The sequence below is a fragment of the Lethenteron reissneri genome, chromosome 26 (genome assembly GCF_015708825.2).
Source record: "Lethenteron reissneri isolate LAM-NWPU_2019-01 chromosome 26, ASM1570882v1, whole genome shotgun sequence".
In the NCBI taxonomy this organism is placed as follows: Eukaryota; Metazoa; Chordata; class Hyperoartia; order Petromyzontiformes; family Petromyzontidae; genus Lethenteron; species Lethenteron reissneri.
In genome coordinates this window covers 18,024,302-18,052,296 of record NC_083804.1, presented here as the reverse complement: position 1 = coordinate 18,052,296, position 27,995 = coordinate 18,024,302, and the positions used below count along the sequence as shown (strand labels likewise).

Below are 27,995 nucleotides of genomic sequence, written 5' to 3'. Positions count from 1 at the left end.
GGAGGGGTGGGAGAGTCCCGTCACCGTTGAGTTGACCCGGCGGCGAGCACTGAGACCCGTGCCCACCACCACGGCGCGCTCACTCGGCGCGGAGCAGCACGCTCGCCACACACGCGCCAGCTGAGCGGTCGGGGTGGTGATGGGCCGCGTGTGATGGATGGGTCGGGTGCGTGGCAGTGCCGGTGAGTGTCGGTGAGTGGCAGTGCCAGTGAGTGGCAGTGAGTGGCAGTGCCGGTGAGTGTCGGTGAGTGGTAGTGCCGGTGAGTGGCGGTGAGTGACAGTGGCAGTGAGTGGCAGTGGAAGTGAGTGGCGGTGAGTGGCAGTGCCGGTGAGTGGCAGTGAGTGGCAGTGAGTGCCGGTGAGTGGCAGTGGAAGTGAGTGGCAGTGGAAGTGAGTGGCGGTGAGTGGCAGTGGCAGTGAGTGGCAGTGCCGGTGAGTGGCAGTGAGTGGCATTAAGTGGCAGTGCCAGTGGGGTGCGATTTGCCGAGTGCATGGCGAGGAGTGCGTGAGGAGGTCGCGAGGTAGCGGTGGCCGCAGCGGTGAGCGCTGCGCTGCGACCCCGGTCAACAGCAGTGTCGGTTATCTGAACCGGTCCCGGACCTCCCCGAGTTCGATTCTGGTGCGATATGTAAACGTCGCCGCTGGGTCGACAAAAAAGTGGCCGGGCGTGGTGCTGGTCACCCACCCCCTCGTGTGCCGTGCAGGCCGTCACAGGTGCTCGTGGACGACGCTTAGCCCAGAAGTCTGTTAGGGCTCCACGGGGGACCTTGTGTGAGTGCGGTGTGAGTACTGCTGTGTGAGGAGTGCTGTGTGAGGAGGAGTGCTGTGTGCGTGCTGTGTGCACGCATCGCGTCGCGCCGGGATGCGCGGCAAGAGTTGGGTTCTCCCGCAAGTCCGGGAGCTGCACACGAATGACAACAACAAGGTGAGGTGGACAATATCACGTCGCACGCCTCACATCATACCCCTCACCCCACACACATCACTCCCCGCGTGAACCTGCACTTCTCTCGATCTACTCATCGGCGTGGATCTATGACCTCGGTGATGAAGCGACTGGGCTCTCTGTGAGTTTTGGCTTTGCCATCACCTCGGTTTCCTGTCCTCCAGATGATATTTACAACACTTTTGTCCATCGGAGTCTCCGTGAACCTCTGTTCATTTTTAAATCCTTTATATTAAGTTCGCTTGCTTGCTTAGGACCGTGCAAAATTTTCGGTCGTTTTTTAACCCACTTCCCGTGATCCAATCGAGCTGACATTTTGCACACAGACTCGTTGTGCGTGACAATGCATTTTCGTGAAAAAAATTTTTTCAAAAATTTTACACTGTTTGGGGATTAAAAAAAAAAAAAAATGTAATTACCAATTGTTTAATGCTGCCAGACAATCATCTGACCCATAGGTGGCAGCCATCTCAAGCCAGAGGACGAGAGGACTCTAACCGCCCCGATGCCACGCATATAAAGGATTTATAGTGAAAAACTTTGTTTTTACGGGTTAATTTTTTTCCTTCAACTTATACCAGACATCGACAGTTTCTCCAGGGTTTCCCCATGACTTCCCAGATATGTGTCCAACACAACCTCGTTTCCATCTCTCGTATTACGGTGTACGATGTGGCCGTAATGGCACCAATATTGTGCCGTTACTTTCGTGGGGTTTTTTCGCTGTCCACTGGATACTACGTGACGGTCTTCTCCAGAGCCAGAGCTCACAGGCTGTTTGTCTTCCATTGACAACCCGAGTTTAAAATCTCACATCGCAGACTGCAAACAAATACCACGCACATTGCACGCACTGTATGTTGAACTAATTTCGCACCGTACGTAGCCAACCGCGCTAATCGGAGGTGCGGGGGAAGGACAACAAACTAAACACAAAAAGCAGTTCTAAAGAAACGAGCTTTGAATCTTGATTTAAAGGTGCATAGCTCCAGTGACGCCCTAATATCGAAAGGAAGAGCGTTCCAGACGGCCGCAGAAGCGCATCTGAAATTGCGCGATGCGATGACCGGCTTAGTTCAACGGTTAGCCAGGAGCCGCTGCGAGGATGACCGGAGTTCGCATGATGGTTTATGCTCCTTGACGATATCAGCAAGGGTCAGCACGCCTCTGATGACAGCACAGCTACACTAACCAACACGTGTCTTTTGCCAATATCTTATTCTATTATTGCGTATGATGGCAGCAATATGTTCAGGATACAAATGCCAAAGTCGACGTTTGCAAGGCTTCAGGAGAAGGTTGGTGTAGTTTTGCTGTTCCCCCGTCTGTTGAAGGAGCGTAGATGACACTGTTTTACTATTTGGTCCGTAGCCCTTTTAACTGTTGTTCAATTTTGGTAAAGCGTTAATAACTCTTGCAGATTACAACTTTGATCGTGCTGTTTTTGTCCCGGACGCTTAACGTTTTAGGGCCCTTTAAGCATGTGCTCAGCTATTGTGTTAAAAAAAGTCACAAAGTAATCATGAGCGTCGTTGTGGAAATGTATAAATTAAAAAAACACACAAGCAATGTCTCCTTGAGAAATCCGTCTCTCCACATAAAAGTAAATCTTACACAACCCAACGGCCCTATGACCTGGGCGTACATACTTTTATCAGCATTGATTCACTATAAATAAAAAAGCCTCAAAGCACACATCATACACCTCCAAATCCTGACCCACACTCTGCACAAAACAAAGATAAACAACCCACGTATGAATGTTGAACTTTTTTCGCACCGTACGTAGTCAACCGTGCTAATCGGAGGTATAGCCTTTACAGACTGTTGCGGAAAGTGCTGTTAGCGAGCTCCTATAAAGGTCGGTTCGGCACACGACGGGATGGGTGGCCAGTACCACGCCCGGCCGCCTTTGTTTCCCCAGTGTCGATGTTTACACACCGCACCACGTACTAATTTGAGTCTGAGTCGACCTAGGGGAGGCGCAGGGCCAGTTTAGATAGTCGCTGGTGTTGGCCATGAGCGGGAATCGAACTAGAGTCGCTGGATTAATAGACTGTTGGGGAAAGTGTTGCTAGCGAGCACCTCCACACACACACCTTACGTGTTCCGCACGTCACGCATCGCTCACCGCACTCTACCCCACGCCGCCACGTCTCGCGTCACCCCAGTGTGGTGGCTCAGGTATTAACGCACTGCACTGTGTATCCAGCCACAATGAAAATCAACACTTTCGTCAATAACACTGCTTTATGAAGCGGAAAAAATATAGACGAAAAGAGCGAGGTTTTGGGCAAATGGCCCTTCTTCATAGCACATGGCCACATCAGTTCGATTCGAGGGAATGGTAAACATCAGTGTCGGAGTGACCATAAAAATATAAAACAATAAAAAAAATATTATATTGTTTCCCTTCTACGTGACTTTACCGAAAGAACCAAGAATATTAATCCCTGCTGTCACGAAAGATTTAAATAAATAAAAAGATGATGTGGTTCTGTAATTTGTCTTTATGCCACTTTTACTGGTTTAATTATATGCATACCTTTGTAATCCACGTAAAAGCTTACAACATAAAACAAATTACTTTTACGTGAGTGTAAAAAAAAAAATCACAATTGGAGGTAATTGCACCCTACCAAGAGCATGTTCACCTGAGTAATTATTGATATACCGTATAAACCGTTATAGAGATGAAGTCTTGTTATATATGAAACCGACTGAAATACAGTATCAACATCAAGTCATATGATCACAAATAAGTAGGGCCCATCGGAAAGCCTTATTAAATTCGTCTTAGTTCTGGATTTTAAAACCAGGGATAAACGCAGACATTCTTGGGTGAACCGGTGGGAGAACATTCCGGGGTTAGGGGCATTTACGAGTGAACGAGCCTGCTCACAGTTGCGTTGATTGAACTCACAGACGCTTCATAGCAGATGCAGATGATGAGAATGCACACATGGCAAATTAAATAATACTAATGTCGTTTTATATCGGGTCATTCATGCGAATAGCATCACATAAAACTGTACATTCATTATATATGAGGATCAAATCACATATACAGCCACTGCCAAACAAATGAAAGCCCTGCTACCAAGCAAAATAAAAAATGAATAAACAAAAAAAGAAATGGCACCAAAAAAAAGAGCAAAAGCAACCAAAAATGTATCACAACAAATAAATGAGTCCATGAGGTCACATCTCAGACCACAATCCCCACTTCCCAACCAAGCCAGGAGGCCTTCACAGGAGGGGTAGTGGAGTGCCAAAAAGTTCTGATTAATTTAGACCAATCGGTCAAATGTCCAAAATGTGATCACCTAGTTTTCAGCATAAACATGTCTTTAGTTCAGATTGTAATAATATGATGAAGTTGATTTGTGAGATGTGGAGTGGGAGGGTATCCCAGACTTTAGGGGTTGCGCATGAGAAAGCTCATCCACCAATGGTTTTACGTTTTATTTGTGTGGTGGAGAGGATTCCTAGCGAGAGAAGATGAACGGAGATCCTGGAGAGGGGATTAAACTGAAATCGGAGGGGAAAGATAGTCATGGGCCAGCACGTGAAGAATGTTGCAATCTTGAAGGTGATTCTGGACTGGAGGGTTCGTAACATGGGTATAATATGTTGACGCTTACGAGTATGATGAATGAATACTCTTACAGCTGTGTTTAGAACATACTGCACACGTTGGAAGAGAGACAAAGGAAGGCCAAATAACAGAGAATGGCAGCAGTCTCGTCTGGAAGTGACAAATGCACGTATTGTTGTTTCTGCAGCCATGTCGGAGAGAAAGTTGCGGATACGAGAAATGTTGCGAACATGAAAGTAAGCGGTCTTGCACGTATAGGAAATGTGAGAAGAAAAGGAGAGGTTAGAGTCAAGAATGAAACCCCAGATTTCGTGTCTGTTGACGAATATAGAGATCAGAGTCAAGCAGATAGACAGTAGATTGTTGTAACGTAATATATTTTCCCAACTTAGTGAATTTCAGTTTAAGCGTTATTTAGTTCAAGAAAATTTGCTGGGAGCCAGTCAGAAACTGCAATAAGACAGGAAGACAAAGTAGACAGTGGATTTAAATACAGTACCAACGCAAATATCAACGCCAACCCCACGATTAATATGCTTACCACCACTTATACCACCACCACAAATACTTACCACGACCACCACCACTAATACTATAGAGATGGTGTGATACCTGAACCTACCCTGGACCTCCCCTAAGTCAACTCAGCCACGAATACATACCAACTGTGGCGTTTTAAGGCCAGCACTGTGGAGAGAAAGGAGGGCGGCAAGCAGTGGCGGCTCCTGCAAAATCTCTCAGGGGGGGCAAATGTCTGGATGATTGATAAGGATAAGGTCCATCCATGCAATGGATAAATTAACATCTTAAGCATGTAAAGGCAACTTCACTTCTTTAATATTAATGAAAAATAAAGTGACTCTTACAATACATCTTGTTTGTTTCTATACTCACTATTAATACAATCCACTCAAGTTTCTTATATTAAAGATTCCACTAGGTGGCGACAAATTTTATTGTTGGATGAAACGTGCTTACGTATGATGACGTAAGCACGTTAATGCGAGCCCTCCCGGAAGCCATAGAGAATGCATTGCAGCGCCCGCCGTTCGAAAAAAAACATCTTTGAATGTAAGTCTATGGGGCCACTCGGGGCGATTCTCAGCCAGAGTGAAATCGCCCAAAAAGAGGCGGTACTCCACAGAACGTAGCATGACGCTGATTGGACTATATCCAGAGGCATAGTAACGGCTAGCGTGACTCTGTGGTTGAATGACTTTGGTGGTGCGTCGCCCAATCGCCCTAATGAAGAAACCACCCCTGGCGGCAAGCCCTGGTTCTGGCCTAACCATCCCCTCATACTCTGGTGCCGGCCTTAACAGATTCTCACCAACAGCAGTTATCCCAGTGGCCTGTCACAAGCTTCGCGGGGAGACCTTTGTCTTTGGTAGCACAGTAATTCGTGGTGTGATCCTGCGTGCATGTGGTGTGGCGAGAAGACAGATTTCTGCAATCCTGCATTCGAACCCAGTCCGACTGAGGGAGATAACGAGACACCCGATGCCACTCCAGGTAAGACAACTCACTCGAGCACTGATGAGGACCAATCACACAGAGCGATCCCTTTATTAACATACCAAGCATTCAATCGTGTTTTTCACAACTCTGCATCTCAAACAATATATACCGTGCCTGCACTGGGTTACGATTGGCTGAATGGGACATTTGACCAAATAGGACATTTAACTGAATATGACAACCGTTGCTTACTCGCTCCTTTATCTGCAAGAGCTATATTGCTCTTTTTTTCAGAAGCGACCTGGTCATGACAACTGATAGCTCAACGAATTGGGCTTAACGTGTAGAAATGTATATCAGCCAAATACCCTAAACAAATGTTGATTCTAAATGTGGAGGGGGAAACAGGAGGACCCAGAGAAAACCCACGCGACCACGGGGAGAACATGCAATCTGTACATATACAACAGGCGTCAGAGTCAGGATCGAAACCAAGATCTCCATAACAAGCGAGGGAGTTAACATCTCACCACCACGGCGGCCCAAGAAGACCTTTGCTTGCAGTAGCAGAAAGTAACTGAGCGCACGAAATTTAGAGACGCAGTGTTGCCAAGTTGAACACATGCCCCTCTAAAACCCAATCCAGCGCGGCTAATAAGCTCGCAGTGATGGATTTAAAATAAATTAACCCGTAAAAACAAAGTTTTTCACTATAAATCCTTTATATGCGTGGCATCGGGGTGGCTAGAGTCCTCTCGTCCTCTGGCTTGAGATGGCTGCCACCTATGGGTCAGATGATTGTCTGGCAGCATTAAACAATTGGTAATTAAATATGTATTTATTTTTTCCTAAACAGTGTACAATTTTGGAAAAAATGTTTCACGAAAATGCATTGTCACGCACAACGAGTCTGTGTGCAAAATGTCAGCTCGATTGGATTACGGGAAGTGGGTTAAAAAACGACCGAAAGATTTGCACGATCCTAAGCAAGCAAGCGAACTTAATATAAAGGATTTAAAACAAGGTTTGTGGGCTATTTGTAAGTGGCAGGACCTCGCGGCGCGACCGCGGGCCTGCACACTCTCGACTCCGAGAGGCATCGAGAGCCCGCAGAGCTGTGAGGCGCATTGACTCAGAAACACGAAGTACTGTAATAGAATTGCTGAACACGTTAAACTGTTCACATGAGACTATCCGAATTCTGGTGAATATTCTCTGAAAATATTCATTAGCGCTCAGTGATGCGGAACTGTTTGGAAGAAACATTACATTTTTATTATCGTTTCAAACTAAGGTGTCTTCTGCTGTGCTGATTCTTTCCTTTATCTTACATCCTTTGCCAATTTTTGATAGCGAACACAATGAACAGGAACGTTGTTAAAGGCTTAGATAGAGCGCGTGCTGATTTTGTGACGTGACTCTCAGGTATTGTAGGATGTAACCAACAAAGAACATGACACCTAACACAAATGTGCGGTTTGTACTCAAGCATCAATGCAATGCTGAAGTGCGGGACAGGGTGGTGTATGTGGGATGTAGTCTATATGTGCAGTACCTATTGCGCTGTGTAAATGTCAGCACTGGTGAGACAAAGGCGGCCGGGAGTGGTATAGGGCACCCACCCCCTCCATAGGTGCTCGCTAACAGTACATCACTTTTCGATTTAAAGCTTTCGTGACTGCAGGGATTCATCTTCTTGGTTATTTCGGTAAAGTAACGTTGAAGGGAAATAATAAAATAATAAAAATAAAACATAATAAAATAATTCTCACGACGTTTCGGCCACAACGCAAGCAGCCGTCCTCAGGTGAAGACCAGTACTTGCCAAAACTGTTAAAGGCTATACGGGGGATCTTTGTCTGTGTGTGCGTGCGTGCAGGCGTGCGGCAGAGTGTATGGAGCGGCGTGTGCAGCGTGCGCAGGCTGCTGCAGGGAGTGGCGTTTGTGCTGGGAGCCGCTGCTCTTGCATCAGCAGCAGCGATCACCACCCACACCCTGCGTGAGTCCACCCCTCCTCCATAGCATCCTCAACACAACCACGCCACCACTCACAGCACACCCCAACACCACCCACACCCTGCGTGAGTCCACCCCTCCTCCATAGCATCCTCAACACAACCACGCCACCACTCACAGCACACCCCAACACCACCCACACCCTGCGTGAGTCCACCTCTCCATAGCATCCTCAACACAACCACGCCACCACTCACAGCACACACCAACACCACCCACCCCCACCGTGAGTCCACCTCTCCATAGCATCCTCAACACAACCACGCCACCACTCACAGCACACCACAACACCACCCACACCCACCGTGAGTCAACCCCTTCATAATATTTCCCATCACAAAGAACCCTCCCCGCGTAGCCTTTCACAGACTGTTGGGGAAAGTGCCATTTGGTGAGCACATATTCAGGTCGGCACAGCGCACGAGGGCGTGGTGTTCTCAATTCTAGTGAGTTGGAGGTCTCAACCTGGTTACCAGTGATTGCGTAAAAACCCGTCATATTGCATTTGGTTTTGTACCTAATCAGGCTAAATTCCAGCTCTGATAATTAAACAAAACATCAATTTGGCTATCATGTGACGAACGTTAATTGTTAGCAGACCGAGTGGGAAAGTGCGGCCCTCTATTGTGTGGAACAGAGGTCACTTGTATGGATTTCCGAAGTAGTTCTTTGATATCTGCTTCTGGGGACCGTTCTCTGACACGAGGGGTGGCACTACTCTGCCAGCATCCCGAACGGGTTCTCCGTCACATGACGTGACGTCAACAGCCAAATCGGAATCAAGTTTGGAGAAAAAATAAATTTTAAAAGCGAGACTACAATGTGCATTGGCAAGGACCTGCACGTGCGTGCACCGGCATGGCATGTGCAGTGGTAGCCAGTGCATCGACATCAGCTAGGGGGGGGGGGGGGGTGTGGTGCTGGTGATGCACTTGGCTGCCTGTCGTCAAGCACTGTGTAGGTAACTAGGGTTGGTGAAACACACAAAATCTTGCAAAACTCCCTTCCCGTGGGCGTCAATGTGCCATACTCTGGCTCGCCAAGAGAAGGCAGCAATGAAAGTGGGCTAATAGCCATCTGTTTCCATCCGTGCGGGGATAGCGTATTGCTTACTCACGCGCGTGTGTTTTCTCTGGACGCTGTTGTTTCCTCCCACGTGTTTCTACTCTCGTCATTATTCGGCAGAAAACATCACAAAATCAAAACCCAATGCTGGACCCTCCTGAAAAGGAGTCCTCCCACTCAGTGTGGCCTTTCCTGGACAAATAAGTCACGAAGTAAAACGTGAATAAGTGAATGTGTGTCCAATGCTCACGTGTGAATGTGTGTGCGGCGTGAAACACAGTGTCCCAGTCGTCTCGGCCGTGGAACAACGCCACGAATGCGCCAAGCCCAGGTACTGCCGATCTCTTTCCGCTGCTTCAACAAAACCCTCAACAGCTTTGTGTGTACTAATAGGGGGTTTCCCCTCTTTTCTGGCAACACAACTGACACCTTTTGCAAGGAATCATGCTTACATTAACCACAATACTTACAGCCAAATGCAAACAAAAAACTATACTCTGATCATTTATGCATTGTCTTTGAAACTGATTGGTCCACACCAGAGACAGCTTTCTTTAGAGCCTAGTCTCATATGGTGTTCGACCAGATGACGCATTTTGGCTGTCTCTGGTGTGGACCAATCAGTTTCAAAGACAATGCATACATTATCAGAGTATTGTTTTTTGTTTGCATTTGACTGCAAGTATTGTGGTTGTTGTAAGCATGATTCCTTGCAAAAGGTGTCAGTTTTGTTGCCAGAAAAAAAGGGGGAAAACCCTATTAGTATATTTTGGTACTGGCAAAGGAGGTCCCATGATGTGATGTAGCTTTGTGTGTCTGCTGCTTCCCCCTGGCTCCTCAACGCCGCACCACCTCCTCTATGGACCTCTCTTCACCCCCCCCCCCCCCCCCGCCAGGCAACCTTACATCTTCATGCTGTCACATTGAACAGGAACCTTCGCTCACTAGTTTCCACTCCTCACTCAAAATTCACTTATTTTCCCTAGCTCACCCCACGACCCCTTTAACCCCCCCCCCCCACCTCATAACTACCACCATTCCTTTTCCCTCTTCATATTTTCATTCCCCATTCATTCAATCCATTCGTCACCATCGACTGTCATCAATTTCGCTTTCACCGAATTCACGCATCACAGATGTGCCCGTTGCTTCCTCTCATCTGTTTTATCCACCGCGTCTCCACCCTTACATTCATATGTACCAGTTTTTTATTCATCTGTAAAGCGCCTTCGGTTAAGGCGCTATATAAATGACGTTCATATAAGATGAGAATATACTTGCTCCTACGTTAGCAGTGGTGCACAAGGGAACGTAACAAAAAAAGACTCAACAAATTCGTCAATAACACTGTGACCTAAAAATGAAAAGTATGTGATAGATGACGTTTTGAGCAATGGTCCATCTTTATAGCACACAAATACTTATTGATCACCTCTTCCCCCGGCGTGTCCACTGTCATTTGTGAGCCGATCTCCCCCCGATCTCCATGCCTTCATATCCTTCCCCTTTCCACCTGTCACTCGTCTCTGCTCATTGTGTAAGTCTCTACTCGTAGTCTCCTCTTTAAACCTCCTCCTCTTCCTTTGCGCTGCCTCCTACCTCAACAATATCGTGCCCATGCCTCAAACTCCTCCTTCATTGGCTACCACATTCTGATAAGCTCCCCCCCTCCCCCCTCAACTCGCATTTAAGGGATTACATCTTGAATCCTTGCCTTACTTGATGCAGCAAATCTGGCTGTGACGGTCCCACCTGATGACGGAGACTTGTGTTGCCTCCGAAACGTCGTGATTTTTTTGTTTTTTATTGTTTTATTTTTATTAATTTTTATTTTATTTTTTACCTACGTGACTTTACCGAAAGAACTAAGAGTATAAAAAAACTCCTCCTGCTCCGTGTGATTCTCTCTCTCTCCTCCTCCTCCTGCTCTTCCCTCTCCTTGGTCTCTACTCGTCTGGTTTCACTGCTCCCACTCATGGCCCCCCCCCCCACCTTGCTCTGTCTCTCATGCTTGTTCCACCTGCTCTTTCTCACTCCGATTCCTCGCTGTACGTTCATCTCCCACCATCTACTTCTGCACCTCTTCACTTTCCCGCAATGCGTGAAGACAGAGGAGACTTTGCTCACTCGCGTAGCCGGACCGTTAAATTGTGCCCATGCAACAAAAAAATACAGGATAAGAAAACAGCCATTTGCTGGGAATTGAACTCAGAGAGTCGGGTTCATATTGTGGTGCGTGAATCGCTGCACCTTTCCTAGCACAGGACCGACCTGCCTGGAGAAGAAAAGTACAGGACGGTGCAGTCCTCTGTGAGAGCAGGAGACGCTCCTGTGCTATCTTGAAGAGGCAGCAGCGCAAATCTACCAAGGAAAGACATGTGGCTGCACCTCAGGGCTCTACATCCTCCCTGACCTGTCCAGTGTGCCACAGAGAACTCCGGGCTCGGATTGGCCTCTTCAGCCATCATCAAAACCCAACAAAATGACAAACGTGCCATGGTCATCATCAACTTTGATGGACGAACAAGAGAAAAAAAAAACTCTCCTCAAGAGTTTATTGCCGACCTTAATTGGATCGCAGCAACACGTGAATTATATTTGTCAATGACGAGAAACCCCATCATGGTGACCGAAGACAAGAGGGCCGCAATGTCATTCTTCAGAAACAGCTGATGTGTGTTTTTTGTAATGCGCAGAGGCCGAGTGCTCTCTGTACACGTGCTTTGTGCGTTGAGTGAAGCACAAAGCGATGCACGCAGTCGAGCGACGCGTGCGTGCGCCAAGGCTGTAGCCATGGAGTCAACATTGGGGGGGACCAAATCTTCCAGGGAGTCTGGGAGCCCCCCTCCCAACCCCCCCAGAAAAAAATATAAATTAGGAAACGAATTTCTGCTATTTCCTGCCTAAAATATTTATTAAAAAATCACTAACACATTGGATTGACTTTTGATTATTTTTGTTACAATAATGTCTAATAGTGTATTGTATTCCATTGCTCTGCTTTTTCTTTTTTTTACCTTTTCTTGTGTCATTGTATGTAATGGCAGAGATTAGGGATTCATAAAGTACAACCGTAACCACAATCATATATCTTCTTGGTTCTTTCGGTAAAGTCACGTAGAAGGGAAGTGACTTTACTGAAAGAACCAAGAAGATGAATCCCTACAGTCACGAAAGCTTTAAATCGAAAAACACAATCATATAACCAGAAATCTATTTTATAGCAATATATTGAGGGGGGGACATTTTGAGCATATTTGAATATTGGGGGGGGGGGGGGGGGATGTGTGGCGGGGGGGGTGTGTGGCGGGGGGGATGTGTCCCCTCTCCCCCCAATATATATTATAATTACGGCCTTGGCGTGTGCTCACTCGCTTTCTGCGACGTGCGTGGTGCGTGTGCTCAGACTCGCAGGTGATAGGCGGCACCACCACCGCGTCAACGTCTCTCCCGGGCCTCACGCTCGGCCCTCCCCATCCAGGTGCGTCCGTGCCACTGATGTTAGCCGTGGTTTGTGGCCACACAACGGGCGGTGTGAGCCACCACTCTTGGCGATGCAGCCGTCGCTGAGCTCTCACCTGTAGGACATATGGAGAGTGATACCCCGGCGTTACGTCGGGGGATGCGTTCTTAAAAGGTGCGGCGACGAAATATTTCAAGGACGTGAATCAAAGCGATTTAGGGGCTCGTGGGTGGAGGCGAAGGCTGCGAGGCGTCGGATTCGAGGAAGGACGGATGCTATCAGCGACGTCAGTGCGGGTCGAGGCGACACAAATAAGGATGCGTATTAATAAAGTGACGACGTATTTGCGAAACAACGTTAAATGGGAGTACATACATCGCAGCAGCAGCAGCAGCATCACAAGATAATTAAGTTTCACCCAAAAAAAAATAGGGTACTTTTCGTCCACTCCTCTTTACTGTCAAACTTTCTCAAACTAATAATTCAGGTTAAATTTGAAACGCCCTCGTTTGATTAGTCCGACAGAGTTTTGTGTCCAGGGGTAAGGACCCGTGAGGCCTGAAGTTTGCCCAGCTGTGAAACAGATTTGGTAAATCCCTCGGCAAGTGCCGAGGTTTGCCTGCACAAGTGGCTTCCACCATCTGCATTTTCAAAAGCCTCCCCCCCCCCCGTTCTCGCCGACAACATCGAGAGCTCTTTCTGCTTTCCCGCTCGGCCGTAAGAGACCGGCTCGCGAGGCTGAGGGCCCGGTGCGCACTGGAGTGCCGTGAGTGTCGTGGAAACAGTCCTCAACAGTGGGCCCTGTGTACGCGCGCGCACTCACGTGCGTGTGTGTGTGTGCAAAGGTGCTCGCTAAAAATGTAACTCCACTCCCCCCAGCAGTCTATCCGAGCTAAATGGTTGACATTCGACTCTCACAACGCAAGCAGCCGTCCTCGGGTGAAGAACAGGTCTGTCCGGAAAGACAGCGTCTGTTGTCTTGTTGACGCTGTCTTTCCGACAGACATGTTTTTCACCTGAGGACGGCTGCTTGCGTTGTGGCCGAAACGTCGTGAGAATTGTATTTTATTATGTTTTATTATTTTATTACTTCCCTTCTACGTGACTTTACCGAAAGAACCAAGAAGATGAATCCCTGCAGTCACGAAAGCTTTAAATCTAAATTCGACTCTTCGTGTGCGAACCCATGGAGTGGCGGTGCGGTGGTTCGCAAACTAAACAAAGAACCTTGCAACCCTGACTCTTTAAATAACTCAAAATAAGCATTGAGCGTCGTTGTGGTGAATATTAATCAAATAACCAGGCAACACTTCTCCTTAGTATGTCCGTCTCTCCACGTAAATAAAATAAAAGTATTCCACAACCCATCAGCCACACAGCCTTTCAGCGTCATTGATGCAGGACAAGCAACACTGAACCCGTTTCAACACACCGTGTCTCATCAGCAGTCAGACACGCTTGAATCAATAACGGTGAACTGCTGATCTTACAGGCAAAATGGTTCGTAGTTTGACTCTTTAAATAGCGTGTGTGATTTGAGGCCGTTGTTGGACATGTGACTTTGAAGTGAAAAACAATTCGTGCAAAATCTTTCTCCATATTTTGTTAAATTAAAGATTACAACCCGAGCTATGGCTAACATCAGTGATGAACGATATCTGAACCAGTCCTGCCACCTCCCCCTCTCCACCAACCTGCAATGCCAAGCGTGATAAAGTATGATCCATCTCCATGACTGACACTGCACGCACATGTAGGTTTTTATCTAGCAGTAGATTTACAAACAGCTATCCATTCTTAATTACTGTATTAATATCAACACCTGAACCAGACTGTGTAGAGCATGGTCACCCTAAGCCAAGTTGTTCGGCAGCAAGAGTAAGATACTCTCTGCAGACAAATATTGAGTGCAAGCTTATAGGTGGCCAAAACCAGGCCCTACACCCAAAATAATTATTTGAATGGCCCGGCACGACCCGGGTCTGATTTTTAATTTGCCGTGGAAATGTAGCATTAGGGCCACGTGTGACTCATACGTGGCTTTTATCCCAGCAGGATTTTATTGAAGCAAGGTGTAAGGCTTTTGTGCTGAGCCCAAGCACCTATCACCTATACCCCAGCAGAGTAGTCGTTTGGTGTGCAGGAAGTGAGACTGCACCAGGGCCTACGATGCCAGAGTGGCCCTAAGCTCCAGGTGATGGAGAGAGGGAATGTTGACAAAGATCCACCGTGTAGCCTTAACAGACTGTTGAGGTAAGTGCTGTTAGCGAGCACCTATGAAGGCCGGCACGGCACACGAGAGGGTGGGTGGACAGTACCACGCCCGGCCGCCTTTGTCTCCCCAGTGGCGATGTTTTTACACACCGCACCAGGTACTTATTTAAGGCTGAGTCGACCTAGGGGAGGGCCCATGACCGGTTCAGATAATCGTCACTGATGTTGGCCAGGAGCGGGAATCGAACCCCGGGTCGCCAGGTTCGTAGCGCGGCGCGCGGACCACTGCGCTACCGCTCCCCATAAATGTGCCAACGTTGGTCCAACAGTTGGCCCCACGTTGGCATGCTGACTGGGCAGGGCCCATGCCAACCACTATTACAAACCCTGCCCACTACAGACGAGATGGGTTATCCTCGCAGTGCGCACACTTGAGTGGCATTTAAACATCGAGAAATTCCTGAGAGCTGAGCTCAAATAGGAGGCGCGGGGCGTGTTGCGGCGGCGACGGCTGCGTGCGTAACCGCGAGTGTGCGCCGCCCGAGTGCTCTGCGCGTGAGGAGGGAGCTGGGGTTGATGTTGAGGGTGCGATTATTGCCGCGAGTGTCGTCGAGTGCGGAGGGAATGTGGGCCGTGCGATACGCTCTCCAACACACCGGTGTGCTGTACTAGTAACGGATTGCCATCTGTTTACGTGACGAAACTTACTAATTGGCTGCGTCAGGTGGTGGTGGATTTAACGACACATTTATATATTTACGCGATCTAACCCCCCAAAAAAACCGTATTATGGATGATATTGGTCATATTGGTCGTGTTAAATGTCTGCTGTGCTGTGTTCTGTGCGGTGTGCCGTCATGCGGCGAGCCGTGCATGGCACGCTGCCGTGCGGTGTGCTGCTTGCGTGGTGCGGTGCGTCGCGTTGCTACGGTGCGGTGTGCGCACAGCGCTTTGCGGAGGCGAGCTGCGGGGCCTGTTCGGATCGTTCCACACCCCGGGCTACGCGGAGGGGGCGCGCTACCCGCGCGCGGTGCGCTGCGAGTGGCGCGTGCAGGTGCCGGCACACCTGCACGTGGCGCTGCGCTTCTGGGGACGCTTTGCCGTGGAGGGGGCCCCGCCGTGTCTACACGACGCGCTCACGCTCACCGACGCCGCCACACAGACGCCCATCACACGGTGCCCGCGCACGCCACTCACAACGCACGGTGCCCACGCAATGCCCACGCATGCCACAAGGTACTCTCACATATTGTTAGGTTTTTCGGTAAAGTCACGTAGGTAAAAACATTAAAATTAATAAAAGTAAAATAAAAAAAATAAAAAAAATCACGACGTTTCGGAGGCAACACAAGCTTCCGTCTTCAGGTGGAACCGTCACAGCCACGACAGCTGTATCAAGTAAATGAGAGATTGCAGGAGCTACCACTCCGTTTATATAATGGTTGGAGAGGGGGGGGGGGGGTAAGGGCCAAGTGCAGCACACTTTTTATTAATATGGTAAGGTGAGGCTTAAGAGGGTGAGCCTTTGTTATGGAGAGGTACGGTTTGTGACTCAAACTGTGACAAGGAGACAACCACTAAACATGGTAAACCTGTAATACTCTCACATACCCATAACGTGGTACTTGCAGATACCCATTGCATGGCACTCACGCACACACCGCGTGATACATTTTGCACTTTATGTATCCATTGCTGGATGAAGGCCTCCACATACCTTGTCAGTCGCCAGGGTGGGGTGTTGTGTTACCACGCTTCAGGTATGTTCAAGTGAGGGACCCAAGACCGTTTTATAAATCACTCGCTCCTGGCGCTTGCTGTGGCCAGGAATCACACTCGGGTCGTCTAACTGGGAAGTGTGGTGCAGTACCAGCCGCTGTGCCACCTTTCCCTCCAGCCGTGGTTTGGCTGCTGCGGAGTTCTTCCACAGGTGCAGTTTAACGTGACAGTGGCAGGGCCTTGGCTGAGCCTTTTAACTTTGTCGTTGAGCCGTCGTGCCAACTCAAGTGCAGCGCGTCGTGGAGTCAGCTCGTGTGCTCGTGTGTTGGGTGCTGATTTCTTCGTCGCAAGACGGCGTGAGATCGTGACCCCCTGGGTCTCTTCCCCTCACCCCCCCCCCCCCCCCCAATATTATAATATGCTGAAAATGTCCCTCCCAATATATCGCTATGAAATAGATTTCTGTTTATATTATTGTGGTTATGGTTGTACTTTATTAATCCCCAATCTCTGCCATTACATACAATGAAACAAGACAATGTTAAAAAGAAAAAAACAGGGCAATGTAATACAATACACTATTAGACATTATTGTAAAAAAAAACAAAATCCATCCTATGTGTTAATGCATTTTTTTTTTATATTTTAGGCAGGAAACTTGTTTTCAAATTAACATTTTTTTCTGGGGGGGGGGGGGACCCCCAAACCCTCTGGAAGATTTGGTCCCCCCCAATGTTGACTCCATGGCCACGGCCTTGGTGCAGCGTGTGGTTTCGTGCGCCATAGGCTCGTCGAGTCGCGCACGGCGTCTGACGCGTCGTTTGTCCATGTGCGCCGCGCGTGCAGGCTGTGTGGGGGGCGGGCCCCCCCAACGCTGCACACGCACACGCACTCGCTCCTCGCAGTGTTCACCTCCGACTCCAGTGTGGAGGAGGCAGGGTTCAACGTGACGTACCACGCACACCACCCGGACACGCGTACGTCCCATGCACCACCATCACACTCATACCCAGAACACGATTGGGTTCTACTTGGACATCTTATTTTATACTTTTGTTTTATAATGCACAGTGTTGCCTTGATTGGACCGCGCAGTCTCTCTGAGTGTTTCTCAACTCCACCTCTCGTGACCCCCATCTCACCCCGCCACAGTACAGCTTTGCCTGATTACCAACCAGCAGGTGCATGCAGTGTACTCAGCGATTTTCATTTGCATAAACAATAAAAGATGGTTGTTTACGAAAGACAGCCGGCCGGGGTGTCACAGGGACTGGCGTTGAGACAGCCTGGTAGATATCATTAACTTGAGGCCAAGGCGTGCTCCGATTGTGTGCTTCCAAGGCACTGTTTCAAGGTGTGCAAAGTACGGGAAGATTAGGGAACTGTCATGAACAAAAGTCTGTTGGACCCGCAGATTTTTTTTTTATCGGTGCAAGCCGTCTTTCGGTGTGCCATCCCACCGGAGAAAGTCAGCAGTGGTTGTCATATAAATAAAGTGGCACCCACTATAAGAATGGGAAATTTCCCCCACTGGCCCAGGGCTCACAACAGATATGAGCACCGTCATAAATGTAGGAAGACATTTTGACTTGGATGATGTCTTCAAAAATGATTGATTAGTTCACTGCTGGATGAAGTTCTCCCCAAACTGCCACCATAACAATCCACCTAGCAGCTGTACACGAGCTGATGTCATCGTTCTATCTCTTTGGTGGACATCTTCTGAAATATACTGGTATATTTAAAATATATTTCTGTGCTTTTTGTTTTCATAAACACCGACGATTGCCCTTTGTTTTATTCTGTCATATAAATATTTCCAGCATCATCAGGGATCCGAGAATGACAGGAACCCCATGAACTCGGAACGTTGGGCCAACATTGGCACAACATTGGTCCCACGGTTCAATCCACATGGCAACGCTGGGGCAGTTGTTGCATGTTTACTGGGTAGGTGTTCGCTTATAGCACTTGCACCAACAGTTTGTTAAAGGCTATACGGGGGTTCTTTGTATTTGTGCTGCTGCTAGTGGAGTGCGCGCAGGATGAATGGGCGTGCGACGTGGGACGTTGTCTCCTGCCGCAGTTCGTGTGCGACGGCGTCACAGACTGCGTGGACAGGAGCGACGAGGAGAGCTGCAACGGCACCTTCCAGCTCGGTGACGGCAGCCACAACAACCACAACGATCCACGGCGAACACAACGATCTGTAGCAACCACAACAATCCACATCAACCACGGCAACCGCAGATGTTCTAATGTGGTATTGGCGTGCGGTTTGTGTATCGTGCACGCGGTGTGTGTGGTGCGTACCGTGTGTGCAGGTTGTGGAGGGGTGCTCACAGACTCTGAAGGCACCATCACGTCGCCTCTCTACCCAGAACCATACCCCCCGTTACAGGTGCCGGGTGTGAGTGGCGTGCGCACGGGGTACGGTGTGCGAGGTGGGAAGAGAGGGGGAGCTCTCTCTGGAATTCCGCACTCTGTCTCATTTGTGTTGGTTGTCCAGTCTCTTTCATTTCATTACGGTGGGCGGCAGGGTGGCGCAGTGGTAACGTACGTGCCTCACGGCAATAATCACCTGGGTTCGATTTCCAACTCGGTGCTCCTTCCTGTGTGGTGTTTGTATGTCCCCTGCCTGTTCTGCGTGGTTATCCTCTGGGTTCTCCAGTTCCCTCCCACAATAGCCATGAAAAAACGTACAATGTAACTCGTATTGGCCAAACATCCAAATGCTGAAAAAATGCCTGCGTATTACTCAATTGGAATTATACAGAGCAAACATCGGCGCCTACCGGCAGACCAATGCCGATTTGCAGGCCAGGTTCTATTCTTGCGTATGGTGGCAATATGTTCAGGAGCTCAATGACAATGTCGGGGTCTGCCAGTCACGAGAGGGCTTCATGAAAGAGTTTGTGTAGTTTTGCTATTCCTCCATTGAAAGAGCGCATACTACAGAGGTTTAATATATGGTCCATAGTTTGGGTGGCATGGCCACAGTCGCACTACTGTGGCTTGTCTTTAAATGTCTTGCCACCATGTGCCCACCGGGAGAACTGCCACTAGGATTAGGGGATGCCCTTTCAAACGTGATTATGTAGAGCACTACGAGAAGCCGTGTCAGAGGGCGCCATGTTAAACACACATCACGATCGTGATGATTATAATTGTTAATCGATGGATGGCCACGCCCGCGGGGCACGTGGCGCAGGTGTGCGTGTGGCGTGTCGTGGTGCCCGAGGGGCTGGTGGTGGAGCTGCACGTGGAGGAGTTCCACCTGGAGCCCCACCCCCTGTGCCTGTACGATCACCTCGACGTGCTCGACTCACCACCGGCACGCACGCTCATTGGCCGGTAGGTGTGCGTGTGTGTGTGCATGCACATGATCATGGGGCACATGATCATGGGACACATTCGAAGCGAAGTTGTCAGAGGAGAAGGTGGCGTCGATAGCGTAATGGATTAGAGGAAACAGGCTATTTGTTTTTTTTATGTTTTTATATATTTCCTTGTAAGGCCACATTGTTATTGACGAATGTGTTGAGTTGTTGTTTATAATTGTGCACAACTGCCGACACTCACAAAAATAATTTGTTCGAAGTTGGTCAAGTGTAACGGATGAGCGAGGAGTACCCTGTGAAGAACGGGCAGAGAACTGAAGTTGCTGGTGGAAGAGCAGGGGGGAAGCCGAAACAGAGATGAACGATACCACCAGAAGAGAGAGATAAATGTGGAGTAAATGTGGCAGTTGTTAAATTAAAGAGAATAGAAGAGGACGAGAAAAATTGTTCATGGGCCAGAGCAGAAATCGGTATCACCAAAGGTGGCACAACTTTATCAAGTACCCATTTATTTGGTTTATAAGAGTGAATTATTTAATAACTCACTCATTTCAAGTGACTATCACATAATTCACTGTTATCAGGACATCACAGAAATACCCATATTGATATTTACAATAACGATTGAGCATGGGTACACGTTGACCTTTCAAACTTTTAACCGTGTATTGCCCCCTGATATCCACCATAACACCTGTGGGGCGTGGTGATGACCTAGTCAACCACTATCCAAACTCAATCCTGCTTAGTGTCCAAAATCTGATGAGATCTGGAGAATTCTGGGTGATGTGGTAATAGGTCATTTTTTGTACATACCACTGTATTCGTGAGTTTGTCTGTGTGCGCGTCTGTCCACGTGTTTGTGCGAATGTGCATGCAGGTTTTGTGGGTCCCATGTCCCACCTCCTCTGATCTCCTCTGGTAACGAGCTGCTGGTCAGTTTCGTGTCCGATGAAGAGACGACGGCACCTGGATTCAGGGCAACCTACATCGCCGTCAACCAATCAGAGCGTGCGACACTCACACGAATGCAAGCGCACGAATGCAAGCGCACGAATTCAAGCACACGAATGCAAGCACACGAATGCAAGCGCACGAATGCAAGCGCACGAATGCAAGCGCGCGAATGCAAGCGCGCGAATGCAAGCGCGCGAATGCAAGCGCGCGAATGCAAGCGCGCGAATGCAAGCGCGCGAATGCAAGCGCACGAATGCAAGCGCACGAATGCAAGCGCACGAATGCAAGCGCACGAATGCAAGCGCACGAATGCAAGCGCAGCGAATGCAAGCGCGCGAATGCAAGCGCGCGAATGCAAGCGCGCGAATGCAAGCGCGCGAATGCAAGCGCGCGAATGCAAGCGCACGAATGCAAGCGCACGAATGCAAGCGCACGAATGCAAGCGCACGAATGCAAGCGCACGAATGCAAGCGCACGAATGCAAGCGCGCGAATGCAAGCGCGCGAATGCAAGCGCGCGAATGCAAGCGCGCGAATGCAAGCGCGCGAATGCAAGCGCGCGAATGCAAGCGCGCGAATGCAAGCGCACGAATGCAAGCGCACGAATGCAAGCACACGAATGCAAGCGCACGAAGCGCACGAATGCAAGCGCACGAATGCAAGCGCACGAATGCAAGCGCACGAATGCAAGCACGCTTACACAGCGGGGTTCATGCGGTGGTGCAGTCGCGCAGCAGTTTGCACACTGTTCAATTCCTGACCACAGCTAACACCAGTGGTGATATCTGAACTGGTTACGTGCCACTCCTAGTTTAATCCAGCCTTATATGAGAACCTGGTTTGGTATGCAAACATCAGCACACAGGGGATCTCTGTGTTTGTCTTTGTGTGTGTGTGTGCAGGTGGGTGTGCGGAGGGTGAATTCAAGTGCTTTGCCCCAGTGGCATGCATTCCCATGGAGTGGGTGTGCGACGGTTGGTTTGACTGCGTGGACGGAAGTGATGAGAGAAACTGCACTGGATTGGACATCACACAAACCAACAACAGTGGTAAGACTCGCCACCAGCACAGACACACTAGCATGGTGAGCACCAGCACACGCTAACATTGACAATACCGTCACACACTACCATGGATGGACAGCACCAGCACAATACCATGGACAGCACGTAACCGTAATTTCATCACCGAATCACACAGAATACACCCAATCTCGGCAGCGAAGCAGCATTGAGCCTGGGTAGTGATTGGATGGACATCTGTTGACATATCACTGGACATCTGTGAAAACGAGATTCATTGGTCATCGGATTCCTCCAGTCTGAATAAAGATTCTGATTCTGATGGGCGACCACCATGCATGAAGCAAGTGTTGTAGGCTGCTGTGGGGCTATGTTGTAGGAAGCAAAGAGGAGTGCTCTCTGCCACGTCTCTGCTCCATGCCTTCGCCAATCCACACTGACCAGCGTGGTGAAGTATGGTCAAATAACCCAGGTGACTTGGGGAGGCTTTCATTCAGCAGTGGACCGATTGCGGCTAATGACGGTGGTGATGGCGGTGGTAGTGTTCCATTTGGCATTGCGGAGTGTATGGTGGTGTGCACCGTGCAACGCAGTGAGTGTGCATGCTGAGCCACTGGGTGGGGTGGCGTGCAGGCTGTAACGGCGTGCTTTGCTGTGGTGGCCACAGATGTGGAGTGTGAAGGTGTGCGAGTGGAGATGTGTAGCGGACTCAGCTACAACCTCACGTCGTTTCCCAACGTCCTGCTCTCGCTGCCCGACCAAGACACAGCGGATGCTCTGCTGCAGCATTACAAGGTGCGCTGTGCTGAATGCCACAACAAGCACTGCGTTCAGTTGTGTTTGTTTTGTTTAACCAAGTGAGAACTCAAGAGACAAGGATACGTCTCATTTTGCACGAGTGACCTGGGGTAACCGAAATGTATGTATGCATGTAGAACTTTTTTCTCACCGTACGTAGCCGACCGTGCTAACCAGCGGTGCGGGGGAAGAACAACTAAACACAAAAAGCAGTTCTAAAGAAATGAATGTTTAATCTACATGATTTAAAAGTGCATAGCTCCAGTGGCTTCCTAATATCGGAAGGAAGAGCATTCCAGACAGCTGCAAAATAAAAATGACATGAGAAATCAATTACTGCACAAACACACGTCAATATTAAATTGAGTTACATTTGCTGTAACGTCTGTTGGCTCAGTTAAATTACCGTACTTGTAAAATATTCATAGCAAAAATAAATTCGAGAAAAGTGTCACAGAATTAATGTAATAGTTGTGCTATTTCATGATCATGGCTGCTGCTGCTGATGAATGATGATGAATGGCACTGGGAAACCCAGCTATGTCCCTTAAACTGGGGCTGCGACTGGGCTACCACACATCTGAGCCATGTTAAATAATTGGCTTATTAAAGTTGAGATTCAAGTTAGTTCAAGTGTGGTGGCTTATCTCCAAGACCAGTTTACAATGCCCGGTTGTCTGGTAGTTCAGTCCGAGGGTGTGTGTTGCCTCAGGCTCAGTGATCTTCTGTTGCCAATAATGCGTCTCCAAAACACGGGCAGCACATTTCTCACAAAGTCATAACGCACCACTCCCAAGCCAAACACCTCGCGTGTGCGTTGTGTGACCTTGACTTCAATTGGGCCGATGACCAAATCACCTTCGGGAGAGTTGACCTTGGATAGTGCCTGGCTTGGCAACAACCATCCATAGCACAGGTTGTTGATGGCTGCTACAGGGCATCGCTGTGAGCAGCAGAGGGGAGTGCATCAAGATCCATCGTTGTACTGTACTATGCCCCCACATCTATGTTCCCTACCTTCACCAACCCGCACTGACCAGCATGGTGAAGTATGTTCACATAGCCCCCCCACGACTCGCACAGTGTGGGGAGATCCATATCCGGGACAGGCAATCAGGGCTGTGCGTTTTCAGTTTCATTTATTTGGTATAGCCCTGTGAGCCATTCGGCTCTTGAATCGGGTGCAACCGCAACAAACAAAAACACAAAAACATGAACATCTTAAAGTGACTATGTGACTGCATCGTGCACGACGTGGAGTCTCCTTGCGTTGCGTGCCGGCTGCAGGTGCTGACGGAGCTGGCGTGTTACCCTCACCTGCGCTTCTTGGTGTGCGCCGTGCTGGTGCCGGGCTGCGTTCCGGGAGAGGGCGTGCGGCCCCCGTGCCGCGAGGTGTGCGCCGAGGCGTTAGACGCCTGTGCCGATGCGATGCGAACTCTCAGCTTACCCTGGCCAATCAGTTGCGAGCTCTATCCCGAGGCCGCCCAGGGTGGCTGCACCCTGCCCTGACATTTGACCGCGCGACCTCTCAACCAGAACTCGAGAAATACGATGGTGAACCTAACTCAGATTCCAGAGGAGCACACGACCAATATACAACCATGCCTAGAGTAATCTGAATCCATGTCCCCAAGCGCAAATTACGAAGGGCTCGATATGTATGTTGCCAAGAATGTGCTTTTTTTTTTAAAGCTATCGAATTTCTGGGAGGGTCAACCGGAACACATGGTGAGTTGGCCATCACTCGTGTCAACCCTGCCCACGATTGCACACTCAACCCCTAAACCCCATTCACAGAGCAGTGAGTGGCTTCTTGCTCCTGATATTGGCCCCGCCCACTGCCAATTGGCCTCACCCACCCTGTGCCCGCACAAGGAGTCGAACACGAATGCATGAAAGACATTGTAAGTGGGATAAAAATGCTGATCTTCACAACATTTTCAGAACACTGGGACAGCCATCCTGAACACTGGGACTGAACAGGACATTTGATAGCTTTGTCAGAATTTTGGCTGAAATGTGTCGACGTCTTTATCACCAGCAATGGGGAAACTATTGAATATTATTCATTTTTGGTGGTGTTTTAAAATAATAATAATAATAGTGAAGCTAGCTTGCACTCGACTGCGGACTTGTGTCATGAGGGTTGATCCATGCTGTCTTTGTGTTGTAAGTGATGCTGCAGAGCATTCGTGTTCTCAGAACCAACCCAGTTGTAATCAGATCTGTGCCAAATATGTGAAAAATATAGGTAAGATAATTCATTGCAGGTTAGCAATGTTTTGATAAAATCTTTCAGAACATCATATTTTCCACGCTCTTTTCAGAATAGTACCGTGGGGCTGGTGTTTATTTTTGTTTTTATCAAAGCAATTAGTGCACAGTTAATAATAAAACCAATTATTTGGCAATGCTGCTGCGTTGGCAGTGGTGGACCAGCACAATGAAGAACAAAACTCCACACATTCGTCATAAACACCGTGACCTTAAAATAAAAAAAATATATAAAAGAGGTGACGTTTTGGGCAATGGCCCTTCTGGCAAGCAGAAGCAGAATCATAATATTTAGACTGGAGGAGGAATCTGACGAGCTATGAAGCTCTTTTTCACAAATGTCCAGTAGGGGCGAGTCAGAAAGTTACAACAAACAAACAATACAAAAATGATAGCAGTGCACAATACAAAACAAGTAAACCCGTAAAAACAAAATTTTTCACTATAAATCCTTTATATGCGTGGCATCGGGGCGGCTAGAGTCCTCTCGTCCTCTGGCTTGAGATGGCTGCCACCTATGGGTCAGATGATTGTCTGGCAGCATTAAAAATAGGTAATTAAATATTAATTTAGTTTTCCCTAAACAGTGTAAAATGTAGGAATTTTCAGGAAAATGCATTGTCACGCACAACGAGTCTGTGTGCAAAATGTCAGCTCGATTGGATCACGGGAAGTGGGTTAAAACACGACCGAAAGATTTGCACGGTCCTAAGCAAGCAAGCGAACTTAATATAATGGATTAAAAAAGGTAAGCAAGTCATTGAATATAAATACATAGATACAAAAATAAAATTACTGTATAGTAGTCGGATTTTTTCAACACAATGCAAGAGTGGACAAAGCATTAAATCCCATTTCTGGGGCCAACACAGGGGCTGCTTCATTTTTACGTGCTGTGAAGACGGGCTATTGCCCGAAACGTCGCCGATTATATATATTTAAGACCACAGCGTTGTTGACGATTCTATTGAGATAATACGAAACATGGGCATAAATGCATTTCATCGTATGCTGTCCACTTTGATAAGGGCTATATTTGTAAGCGCTTTGGTTAACGTGTTGATGTCACTAACACACACTGGTATCGGTTGTCTGAACTACAATCTCATATCTGCCTTAATTTGAGAGGAGCATTGTGTCAAAAAGTAGTGAAATATTATTGCTGAGGTTTGTTTTTTAATCAGATGTAACTGGTTTGATTGCTGATGTGCTGGCAGACATTACTTTCACATAGCGAATGGTATTTTTTAGAGTGTGAATTTGCATTTATATTTTTTATATCACCTTTTCAAGTTTACTGTGCGTACAGTGCTATCGTAATTTCACCGCTGTTTTCCACTAGTCATGAGTTTTCTATATGATGCACACTGCTTCAACTATAGCGATGAGTTGTGGATTTAAAATTTCTGGAATTTCTGGAATTATTAAGGACGATTTAGGATATATTTTTTCCAGATTTTCGGAACACTTACATTTCATTCATATGTAACGTGTCTTTGTGTTAACAGGGTACGCTTTGATGTCACACCGCATCTTAGCACATTGCTGGCTGTGATGTCACAAGCTGTGCTGTCATAGAGCACAGAGCATGCTGCGATGTCATAAAGCACAAAGGACGATGTGATGTCTCAGCGTGACGCACTCTGCGATGTAACAGACAACTCATGCTGTGATGTTACAGACAACATCCTGTGATGCCACAGAGGACAGATCATAATGTGGTGTCACAGAGCAGATTGCAAGCTGACGATATCACGGTGCATATAACGTTTTGTGATGTCACAGAGCAATCTGAGAAGCACAAAAGCACTGAGCACGGTGTATAGTCACAGTACATCAATAATTCTGTGATGTCAGGTTTTCCATTAACTATGTTATTCAAATCAATTTGCCGTTTATTCGAATAAAAGCGACGTAGAAAATCAGCTCAGATGAAAATGCGCTCTGCTCTGTACACCCTTTGTAACGAACGTGTCCTGCTCGTGCACATGATCAACACGTTTCAGTCATTCAATAAATCGTTTTGACCACTTATGCATTTCCGACGCAGTCTTATGCTTTTTAAAATTCAGAATAAGCTATATATGAGCATACACTTTGGGTCTTTCGGTAAAGTCACGTATAGATAGAAAAATAATAATAAAAAATCACGACGTTTCGATCGCAACACAAGCAGTCGTCTTCAGGTGAAAAAACAGCAGGCGGACTGCTGAGGCAGGAAGAAACGAAAGCGAGAGAGCTGCTGCTGCAGCCAGAGGTTTTATAGGTTTGAGATGGGTACAACCCAAGGGTAAGTGGACGGGACTCGAGATGGAATTTGCAAGTAAACGTAATATCGCGAAGCTAGGTATATCTCGGCTATTGTGTTGCTAGAGATTATCATGTCAATCTGTTAATTTAACCCCACGGTTACTGTGCTTAAGAAGCCATTGTATGTCTCAAGATTAGAGATTAGCATGTCAACGTGAGACGGCTCCCGCAGCAGCGGCTGTGTTAATGAGACATTCAGCCTATTAAACAACGAGCGCACACCAGCGTGTCGAGGAAAAGGGAGCAGCAGCTATGTTAGTGAGACATTTAGCCTGTTAATGTAAAGACATTTAACAAGGTAATGTAACTCAGAGAGTCGGAAATAACTGCTAACATAGGCAGATAAAATGGAAGCCTTTACCTGGTTAATAACGTCCTTCCGATGATTGATAGCCAGTGGGTTTGCAGAGTACCTTCGTCTTGGAGAAATACATTTCATGTGTGCTCACAGCGTTAAAACAATGATCAGCCACGGCAGTGATGTTGGTCCTACCGTGTTTCAGATCCGCCTTGTGTTCGCGAACACGGTCCGAGACATGTCGCTTAGTTTCCCCAATGTAACTACTGCCGCAGGTACAGCAAAGTTTGTAGACATCGGGGTATTGCATGTCAGGGATCACATCCTTCACAGATGGGATCAGATCACAAATTTTATGTACTGTGTTGAATCGGACCTGGATCTTGTGTTTGCTCATGACTTTGGGAATCTTTTTGGTGACCCCTGAAACGTCGTGATTTTTATTAATATTTTACAATTTGTATATCTACGTGACTTTACCGAAAGATCCAAATAGTATTAATTCCTGCAGTCACGA

The 27,995-nt window shown here is 47.9% G+C and overlaps 1 protein-coding gene across 1 annotated transcript; it reads left to right on the top strand.

The window, feature by feature from the left end:
• LOC133347759 (membrane frizzled-related protein-like) lies at positions 1 to 26,902 on the top strand. The gene is made up of 14 exons (XM_061560333.1): positions 1 to 925; positions 5,984 to 6,056; positions 7,882 to 8,001; positions 9,364 to 9,414; positions 12,490 to 12,564; positions 15,708 to 15,936; positions 17,326 to 17,456; positions 18,510 to 18,638; positions 18,804 to 18,880; positions 19,691 to 19,833; positions 20,701 to 20,831; positions 21,679 to 21,825; positions 22,466 to 22,593; positions 23,884 to 26,902. The coding sequence occupies exons 1-14, from the start codon at positions 863 to 865 to the stop codon at positions 24,103 to 24,105; spliced, it is 1,719 nt and encodes a 572-aa protein (XP_061416317.1). The 5' UTR covers positions 1 to 862; the 3' UTR covers positions 24,106 to 26,902.
• Positions 26,903 to 27,995: the final 1,093 nt, after the last annotated feature.